The sequence below is a fragment of the Myotis brandtii genome, unplaced genomic scaffold (assembly GCF_000412655.1).
Source record: "Myotis brandtii unplaced genomic scaffold, ASM41265v1 scaffold536, whole genome shotgun sequence".
In the NCBI taxonomy this organism is placed as follows: domain Eukaryota; kingdom Metazoa; phylum Chordata; class Mammalia; order Chiroptera; family Vespertilionidae; genus Myotis; species Myotis brandtii.
In genome coordinates this window covers 1,797,841-1,808,708 of record NW_005369967.1, presented here as the reverse complement: position 1 = coordinate 1,808,708, position 10,868 = coordinate 1,797,841, and the positions used below count along the sequence as shown (strand labels likewise).

Here is a 10,868-nt window from a genome sequence, read left to right as displayed (position 1 = left end):
GGGAGGGGGCAGGAATTGAACCTAAATCTGACCAAGGATCTAGATCCAAATACAATTTACAGGAAATACAGAGGACAAAAGAACAAGTCATAGGTTGACATGAGGATGTGATCTGCAAAATCCAAACTGAGAGATTCTGCAGACACATGACCTAGTTTCTTCTACAAATAAGCTGCAAGGAAGAAGGAAATAACAGAGGAGGGACCTATAAAGGACTTAAGAGATAGCAATCAATATAGAACTTATTTGTATCCCTATTCAAACTGTAAGAAATAAACATTAAAAATGTAAGTTAATGGGGTAGGGTGAACACTAAAAGGTGTAAGACTTACTTGTCCCTGTTGAAAATAAGGGAATAGACCTCCCCCGCCCTTTGTTTCAAAATTTCTCTTTCTGTCCTTTTCAAATCTATGTAAATCTTTATAATGACTAAAGGAGCCCCAAGAATGTGTCCTCAAGGATCTGGGAACCATCTTTTTGAAATGCAAACATCTAGCCCTCTTTTCCCAGTTCCTATGGGAGAATAATAGGCTAACTTCTGTGGGCACAAAATATAAGAATTCTTTAAAAGTTATCCACAATACCTTTACCACACCTAAAAGGTGGAGGGTGCCTTGCTCCAATATGCAAAACTGCCTCCCCTATTAAGATGAAAAGTCTGTTTACCCTTCAGATAAATGGAATCAACTAACACAGGTGGCCACTCCAATTTCTTTAAGTTAGGAGGCACTATATGTGACAAAAGGTGCTATCAAGTTCTCTTACTGGAGGACTAGTTATCATTTATCTTGAAAACATCTAATGTCTTGCACCTTCTTGGCTATATAAATGAGTGAGATTTCTTTATCTTTGTAATCTTTTAGCAGATTGCCTGATTTAATGCTTATTCAATATAAACTGTTTTCTTTCTCTACTTCTTGGAGGGGTTTTCTCAGTTGGGGAGGTTTTTAAAAAATTATATTTCCCCAACACTGGGTATTTGATATTAACTTATTTTAGGTGAGGTAAAAGTATTGTGGATAAGTTTTAAAGAATTCTTGTATTGCCGAAACCGGTTTGGCTCAGTGGATAGAGCGTCGGCCTGCGGACTGAAGGGTCCCGGGTTCGATTCCGGTCAAGGGCATGTACCTGGGTTGCGGACACATCCCCAGTGGGAGATGTGCAGGAGGCAGCTGATAGATGTTTCTCTCTCATTGATGTTTCTAACTCTCTATCTCTCTCCCTTCCTCTCTGTAAAAAATCAATAAAATATATTTTTTAAAAAAAGAATTCTTGTATTTTGGAGATAATGAGATATTTGCAGATGAAACAATATGATGTTTGTGATTTGCTTCAAAAGGTATGGAGGTAGAGTGAAAAACATTCCTGTGTACTGATGATTGATGTTGGGTGATATATGTATTAAATTCATTATGCTACCATCTCTACCATTGTTATGTTTGAACACTTCCATAATAAAAAGAGAAGATACATGGAAGCCAGCTGGCATACAGGCATGGAGCTGGGAGGGGAAACAAGTGTTGGAGATAAAGCTTTGGACGTCAGCATTCAGGTGATGGGAAAGCCATGGAAATGGACAGTGTTAACCAGCGTAGCATAAAAGAAGAGGATCAAGGACAGAACTCTGAGGAACACCAACATGTAAGGGATAGGAAGCAGATCTGGCAAAGGAACCTGAAGAGTTAAAACCAGAAGAGAGTGGTGTCAGTTTCAAATAAGGTGAGTGGAGTGTAGCTGGCCTCCAACCTCAGCAAAACCAGTTTCATTGCAATGATGGCCCGGGACACCAGATTATAGAAAGTGTGAAAGGGCAGTGGGGAAGCCAGGATGGTGGCTCTGAAGAGAACAAAACTGCACAACAGCTAGAAGGCTACATAGGGCCAAGGGCCAAATATGCACATGGCTCCTTTCCTCACCTCAGGGATCCGTTCACTGACACCGGCTCAGTATGGCCTCCCTATCTACATATACAACGCTTCCCCGTCCCCATACTTGCTATCCTCCTGTCCCTTGCTTTCATTTACTCATTAGCACTCATTATTATCTGAGATACTATATATTGTACTTTTGTCTGTTTCAAACCACCCCCACAGAGTTCTAGAACAGGAATTTCTGTTTTGTTCACTGTTGTATTCTCAGCACCTAGAACTTAGTAGGCTCAAGTTGTTGAATATACAAATTAGTGAATGAATGAACATGTTATAGTTTTTAGTGACTAAAAGCTGCTCCTAAGAAAACTAAACCTGGAAAGGATGTTTAAACAGTTTTGACACATACTTTATATTAATTCACATTTTTAGTTCAAGGAGTTTCGGCATATATGCAGTCCTGTAATCACCACCACACTTAAGATATAAAACATTTAAAATAATTCACAGTAACACATTATGGTAGGTCTGTTTACTACAAGTAGGCCTGGAACTTGGAGATATCTTTAATTAAAACTTTACGCTGCTGTTTTCAAAAGTCATAGTAAGGAACATGATGGTTCAAAAATCAAAGCACCAAGAGAACAGAGAGTTGTTAAAATCCAAAGGGACTAAAATATAGTCCTAAATCAAAGGACAAAGAAACTGTAACCTAATGAGTTATATTAACTTCCAAGAACATTGTGTAAAGTAGTAGGAAAAAAGCAAGCAAAGGAATAAGAATTTATTAACGAAGACCTTTAAGGATTCCAGTCCAAAAAAAATTTTTTTTTAAATATATTTCTTTATTGATTTAAGAGAGGAAGGGAGAAGGAGGAAGAGATAGAAACATCAATGATGAGAGAGTCATTGATTGGCTGCCCTCTGCACGGCCCCCACTGGGGACTAAGCCCGCAGCCCGGCATGTGCCCTTGGCCGGAATCGAACCCGGGACCTTTCAGTCCGCAGGCCGACGCTCTATCCACTGCGCCAAACTGGCTAGGGCCCCCAAAATTTTTTTAATTGATGTTTTTATTTTTGTGTTTAGAGAAAGTGAGAGAGAGATCGATTTGTTGTTCCACTTATTTATGCATTCATTGGTTGATTCTTGTATGTGCCCTAAGTGGGGATAGAACCTGAAACCTTGGTGAATCAGGACAATGCTCTAACCAACTGATCAACCAGGCAAGGCTTAAAATTTTGTTTCTCATTGGTATTTGTAAACTGTTTTATCATCAATCAGGATCTTTAAGCTTCAGGCAACAGAAACCTGTTCTGGCTAATTCCAGCAGAAAAGCAATCTGTTTAATTATTGTAATTCCTAGAAACTTTAGGGCCCTAGAGGACCATAATCTGGTTTAAAGGCCACATTGCCCAGAAATATTGGCCCCATCAGTCACATTGCAGGATGGTACAGAGAAGATGCTGCTGATGCCTCCACTACTAGGGAAAGGCAGCTTGCATGGACAGAAGCTACTGACCAATTGCTGCCATCATTTTCCATCACAAAATGAGTTATTTGCTGCCGTGAAATTTGAATCAAAGTTTAGGATAGGTGCTTCTGGTGGTGGAACCTCAGTCAAGTGCCCACAACCCTAGCTGCAATGAAAACAAGGCGGAATGCGGGTAGAAATAAGTCTAAGAGGTACATGAAGGTCAAATTATGGAGGACCTATCCTATTGGTTGTTAAGTGTGGAACACATACCATTAGTGATTAAAGGACAGATACTAAAATGTAAAACTATTAAAAGGAAAATATATTAGAAAGATGTATCTAGCACAGCCTGAGATTTCATTGTTTATTGGAAGGGCAAGTTATATTTTAAAGTAGGAAGCTTTAGACCCAATTAAAAAAAATAAAAACCAAAGTAAATATGACAAATTAGATGGTATATGACTCTAAATTTTCTTCTTCTAATATAAATATTTTGGAGGAGTGCATGACCGGACTCTGCAGATAGAGATCTGGGAGTGTGCCTCAGCAAGAATTCTTACCTTTGCCTGCTCATTCTAGAGGCATCTTTCTACTGCAGGCACTTCAGCATAAGCAGTGCCCAGCTGGTGAGGTATCCTATTCATGATGCCAACTGTGGGGGCAGAATAAACTTCCTCTGCCCTCAAGGTTCTTTCGCTCATATACTCCTTCAAAAAAAATTGAAGAAGAGGGATACTTCCTAATTTTGTGAGGCCAACATTATGCTGATACCAAAACCAGGCAAGGATAACACATAAAAAAGAAAATTACAGGCCAATATCTGATGAACATAGATGCAGAAATCTTCAACAAAATAATAGCAAATCGAATACAACAATACATTAAAAAAGATAATGCATCATGATTAAGTGGGGTTCATTCCAGGGATGCAAGGATGACTCAACATATGCAAATCAATTAATGTAATACACACATTAACAAAATAAAAGATAAAAGTCACATGGTCTCATCAATAGATATAGGAAAAGCATTTGACAAGATACAACACCCACTTATAATTAAAACACTCAATACAATGGGTATAGAAGGAAAGTACCTGAGCATAATAAAGGCCATATATGACAAACCCTCAGCTAATATGCTCAATAGTGAAAAACTGAAAGCTTTTCCTCTAAGATCAGGAATAAGATAAGAATGCCTACTTGTGCCACTGTTATTCAACATAGTACTGGGAAGTCCTAGCCAGAGCAATTAGGCAAGAGAAAGAAAAAAAGGGCATCCGAATTGGGAATGAAGAAGTAAAACTGTCACTATTTTCAGATGACATGATTCTACATAGAGAAAACCCTAAAGACTCCACCCAAAAGATGATTAGAAGCAATAAACAAATACAATAAAGTTACAAGATACAAAATCAATATACAAAAATCTTCTGGGTTCCTATATACTAACAATGAAATATCGGAAAAAGAAATGAAAACAAAATCCTATTTGCAATAGCAACAAAAAGGGTAAACTATCTAGGAATAAAGGAAGGAAGTGAAGGACCTAGTCACTAAAAACGGTAAGACACTGTTGAAAGCAATTGAAGACACAAAGAAATATATATATATATATAAAAGTGTAATATGCAAATCGACTGGACGGCTATGACGCGCACTGACCACCAAGGTGCAGATGCTCAACGTAGGAGCTGCCCCCAGCCCGCAGGACCAAATCGCCTGATTGGGGCCTGCAGGCCAACATCTTAATCCCTCCCCCCGGCTGCAGGCTCCAATCACCCGATGGGGAACGGGGAACCAGAGGTGGGTGGCAGTGGACATGGGTGGCGCCGGGCCCTGATCGTCCCGCCAGTCCCCCCCACACATACACAGGGCAACCAGTGGCAGTGGGGGGCAGGGCCAGCTGCTGGCAGTGGGTAAGATGGCCCTGATCGCAGGCCAGGCCTAGGGACCCTACCCTGCACAAATTTTGTGCACCGGGCCTCTAGTGTAAATATATCTCCTGTTCATGAATTGGACGAATTAACATAGTTAAAATGGAACAGAAAGAACAAATGTCCCAAATTGGGACAAGTAAATGGGAATAGATGTCCCAAATAGGTCAGGATAGCTCCCAAATGACTTCCTGAACTCCAGGACTCTTGGCCTGGTCACAGTGGCACATTAGATAATTGTGCCAGAGGCTGTCACCTCTTTTAAGTACCACAGGGAGGTCAAATTACCATAACTATAATGAGGGAGACCTTAAACTATTAACCTTAGTTTACAGCTATTTTCCCCCACACTCATTCTACTTCTGAAGAAAAAGGGGCAAATGACATGGCTGGCAGCGCTAACCAGAATCAGGAGCAGAGGCACTACGCCTCTGCCATGGCCTCTTTCATTTCTCCTCTCAGGTTCTCTTTATATATTCAAATTAAGTGGTTACTTGAGAGAGGACCCACTGAGTGTGCCTCCCGAGCCTCACACCAGGTCAAATACATTCATTCCAGAAAACAGGAAGTTTAACCATTGCCATGGCAATATTGATAGCCCACAACATAAGAGCAGAAGGCAAAGAACAAAGGGATTTGTGAACGTTAACCTCTCCGTGGGTCTTCTCTCCCTTGAAACTCACCCATACTGCTTATTTGAAAGTGCTCGAAGAGCTTGAGTTTTTTTGGTACTATTTCTGAATAGAGCTTTGGAACTTCTCTGTACTTTACTCTAACATGTTCCTGGAGATTAGCCCAACCCCAGGCTGGAAATCTGCTGAGTGCCACAATCTTATTAATATGCAGTGAGATTCTATTTCTGACCACTCACCAGCAGTCTGGCTACCAACTGGGCTACCAATCAGCTACAAGGTAAGATAAATGATAAAACTAAAAAAAATTTTTTTAATGAAAGGGAAAACCAATTAAATTGAAGCTTCACCATCACTTTAGGTTGAGAGTTTACAGAGGAAGCATTATGGTATTTAAGGGAGAACAGCTGCCCCAGGGTGGAGTGGAAAAATACCATGAGCTGGGACAGGAAAGGAGGTCTGTAAGGCTGAGGAGAGGAGGCTGCTACAAATGTGCCCCTCCCCCTCGTTCAGCAGCCTCAACTGAATACTGTCTCCTGTGTGAGAGGCTGAAAAAGGATTCTTGTCAAGAGTCTCAAGGCAGAATCCAGCAATGAGCAGGCAATTCGAGCAACGCCAGGCCCAGTTTATCAGATGGGCTGCACAGGTTTATCCAGTATTAAAAAACAGTGATTGCCAGAGACTGCTTTTTTAATAGGCAGAATGTGTATAGCTGATATAAAGGGACAGTATCCTCATTTATAAGCGAGAATAAAAACCTCCTCCATTAGGTAATGTGTGACACATTAACACTAAATCTTACCAATTTATCTTTCATCTTTGGTGGTGAACTTGGAGAGTAAATAAAATGATTAAGAAAGAGACCCTATTGCCCTAGCCCAGCAGTTCTCAACCTGTGGGTCACGACCCCTTTGGCGGTCGAACGACCTTTTCACAGGGGTCACCTAAGACCATCCTGCATATCAGATACTTACATTACGATTCATAGCAGTAGCAACATTACAGTTATGAAGTAGCAACGAAAATAATTTTATGGTTGGGTCACACCATGAGGAACTGTATTTAAAGGGCCAGAAGGTTGAGAACCTCTGCGCCGGTTTGGCTCAGTGGATAGAGTGTTGGCCTGCGGACTGAAGGGTGCTGGGTTGCGGGCTCCATCTCCAGTGTGGGGTGTGCAGGAGGCAGCCGATGGATGATTTTCTCTCATCATTGATGTTTCTGTCTCTCTCTCTCCTCCTCCCTTCCTCTCTGAAATCAATAAAATATATTTAAAAGAAAAGAAAGAGACCCTATTGCCCAGCCAGCATGGCTCAGTGGTTGAGAGTTGACCTATGAACCAGGAGGTCACAGTTCGATTCCTGGTCGGGGCACATGCTCACCTAGATTCTGTATTACTATCTCCAGGATCTATAGCTTCCTGCTGCCATGCCTTTTACACTTACAACTCTGGAAAAGATATATGAATGGTCCTAATGTGAATGGAGAAAATGGCCCCTAACATCCACTAGAAACACTTGGGTTGGCTATAAGGAAGAACCTTCCTACCATAAAGGTAATGGAATTTGATGTCCTATTACTAAAAAAAGGGTTCTCCATTACTACATAAATGGCATTTATCGCTGAGTTCCATTGACTTCTCCTGTAAATTTTGAGTGCCATATAAGAATGCAACTTTACTTTTGATTACCTGGGGTGTTTGTGAAAAGCACTTATTTGGGTCCTACCTCAGTGCCAATAAACCGGACTCTTCCATGGAGGAGCCTAGGAATCAGTATTTTTAACAAATAGCCCAAGTGATTTTCATAATCAGGAAAGTTTGGAAAACACTAATCTAAGGCTCTGCTTATAGTCATATAAAGCTATTAATCCTCGGGAAGAAATGGATGATTCAAAGAGGGAAACTGGCTAGACAGATGAGTCATACGCACCTCATGAGTGAGTTAGGAAAGTCAGAATTTTAGGGGGAAAGACTGACTGTATAGTTAGAGTTGGAGCTAGCATTCTTAGCACCACTTTGCAGTCATTAGCGGCTTGTTCCAGGCCCTGCCTCTCTACCTCCTTGCCTTCCACACACACTTTTTATTGCAACAAGACTTTGCCTGAAGACTCTGATAGATCTTAAACTGCAGGTGGAATCCAATAGCAGACGAGAGACACTTCCCAAGTCCCTGCATGTGAGAGAGAAGACTGAACGGTCTGTTACCTCCCTGCACAGACATCTCAGATCCCCCACTTACCCAAATTGGAGAGCCTTTTCATCAAGCCAGCTTCTCTGATAGCAGCAGGACCATGTTCCACTCCTTTTCTTTTCTGTCACACAAATTACACAATGAGATGCGAGGGGAGATGATTGAAAAGAAGACAACTATAGTTCACAAAAATAAAGACATCTGCTATGCTACACGGGATGTATCTGCAAGGAATGTATTCCAAGAGACCCCCATGGATGCCTGAAATCGCAGATAGTACCGGACCCTATGATAAAGTTTAATTTATAAATTAGGCACAATAATAGATTAACAACAATAACTAATAATAAAATAATTATAACAATAAAATAAGGGTTAGCTGAGCACGCAGTGCTGTATCTCAACCTGATAACTAAGAAGGCTAAGTGACTAACCCGTGGGTGGTGCCTACAGCATGAACACCGGACAAACGATCCTGGACAGGACAGAGCAGGACTGCTTGAGATTCATCACAGCTGCTCGCAATAGGGTGCAATTGAAAACTTGTGAATTGCTTATTTCTAGAATTTCAATTTGACATTTTCAGACCTCAGTTGATAGTGGGTCACTGAAATATTGGAAAGGGAAACCAAGGGAGGACGACTGATCTTAGTTCCCAATAGAACCCTCTCAAACCTGACATTCTCAGTATTTTCACCGGAGGTCTGGTTATTTCACACACTTGCAGGGAAGGAGGGGAAAACAACAATCACTGGAATCAAATTAACCTTCCAAGCCCCATGTGTGAAGGGCGAGCGGGAGCCAAGACAGGCTGAGCCAGGTGAGGATCTGGTGGTTGGTGTACGTGGCTGGCAGGGGCCAGGCCCCTGGCTTCTCTACCAGTGAGCTCCCAGGGCTGCGGGTTTCTTTCACGAAGAGAGAACAAACAGCCCCTCCCGTCCTGCCGACGCTGGAGCGGCCAGCGCCAATTTCCTTCCCAGTTAATGCTCTGAGAACGAATCCCGAATTCTTAGAAATCGCTCCCTTTCGCCTCCACTCTCTATTTTACACAGCGGATTCCTGACGGTTTCTCCTCCTCCAGCCCCTCCACGGACTCCTCTCCCTCCTTTCCGCTCCTCCATCACCCTCAGCGGGACCCACCACTTCCTCGCTCCGCCCGGGGAGGCCGCGGAAACCCGCCAGCTCGGAGCCCCCCGCCGAATCGCACACAGGGTTCCCTCCATCCCCTCCCTCCTTCCCTGTTTTCTAGGGGGAAAGGTCCCACGTGCTCTCCCGGTGCCCAATCGCCGGAACCACCAGGTTTTCCCCATCCTCTCCTCGATTCTTCGAACCCCTACCCCCCACCCCCTCCGCTTTCTCTGGTTCTAGCGGACGGAGATCCCGTTCCCCGGTGCCAGGTCCTAGTTCTCACCTGTCCCCGTGAGAACGGGGCTCCGATCACAGCCACCGAGTGGACAGACTTTTTCAGAACGAAATGCACTTGCGTCCGGAGACGCGAGAGGCTGCAGCTTAAGGACATGATGGGCAGCGCGGAACGTTGCCAAGCGACCGGCTGCTCCGTGCGCTTCGCCGCCTGAAGTCTAGAGCTCTGTCTTCGGGGGCGATTATGGCGGTCATGGGTGGCATTTACTGCTAGTGCGGTTCAGTCGGCAGCTTAACCGCCTCCCGCACACCTTCCGGCAGGCCCCGCCCACTGCTCCCCGATGTCACCCCACCACCGAGCCGGCTCTCCATCCAGGGAGCCCCAGCGGCTGACACCATGAAACCAATGATCAGGGTCTGGCCATTAAGAGATGGTTACAACAGGTGTGTCTCTCCGTGGGTAGCGGCCAGTCCTCGCGGATCAAGGAAAAGGGATGGCTAGGCTGAGACTGGTCTCACCCAACCCTCAGGGAGTGCCCTGCCAAGACCAAGCCTGCATCCACCTGCTCCGGTCCATCTCAGAGCTCAAGGTCCAAAAAACGCGCTTACCTTTGGGAATTGAAGGCCAGGAGATCAAATCTAGATCAGAGCTCTCTGGGCCAGGCGTATTAATAAAATCCCACCTAGTTTAGGTGTTTCGGATGGGGAGCTTAGGATTTACAATTACCTTCCAGATGTTTTCCATTCTTTACCTGAATAATGAGAACACTGGTTATTAAAAACCAAACACAGCAACATATCTGAACTAGCTGAAAGTAACAATTAACTAGAGTATTAGTAATCGATAATAATAAATTAGACCGGACTTCCTTCTGGAGGAAGCCCAGGTCCCGGGTGCCAGAGGGAAGCCAGTGCCGGCAGCGGGGGAAGAAATGCCTACTCTTGTGTGAATTTCGTGCCTCGGGCCTCTAGTATTTTAATAATAGTAACCAACAGTTTCTTTTTTTTTTCTTTAAGTATATTTTTATTGATTTTACAGAGGAAGGAAGAGGGATAGTTAGAAACATAAATAAGAGAGAAACATCGATCAAGCCTGCAACTAAGGTACATGCCTTTGACTGGAATCGAACCCAGGACCCTTTAGTCCTCGGACTGAGGCTCCATCCACTGAGCCAAACCAAACCGGTTAGGGCAGTACCAACAAAGTTTCTTAGAACTTTTAGCCCTCTAACACTTCCATAAAGTACGGTAGCCCCCCTTATCCTTGGCTTGCCCAAGTTTCAGTTAACCACGGTACAAAAAGATTAAATGGAAAATTTAATGAGTTTTAAATTGCATGTCATTCTGAGTTATTGATGAAATCTCCACCATCCTGTTCCATCCTGGCTGGGCTGTGAATCACCCCT

At 43.3% G+C, this 10,868-nt stretch overlaps 1 protein-coding gene across 2 annotated transcripts in view; it reads right to left on the bottom strand.

Moving 5' to 3' along the window:
• Positions 1 to 9,681, bottom strand: part of ARG2 (arginase 2) — a 35,220-nt gene extending 25,539 nt beyond the window's left edge. For both annotated transcript variants that reach the window (XM_005877922.2, XM_014549137.1), the window contains exons 1-2: positions 9,512 to 9,681; positions 8,149 to 8,221 (exon numbers count right to left, since the gene is read on the bottom strand). In XM_005877922.2, the coding sequence (XP_005877984.1) occupies positions 8,149 to 8,221; positions 9,512 to 9,619 (181 nt within the window). In that variant the 5' untranslated portion in view covers positions 9,620 to 9,681. The remainder of the gene's footprint in view (positions 1 to 8,148; positions 8,222 to 9,511) is intronic.
• Between the last annotated feature and the right edge of the window lie 1,187 nt (positions 9,682 to 10,868).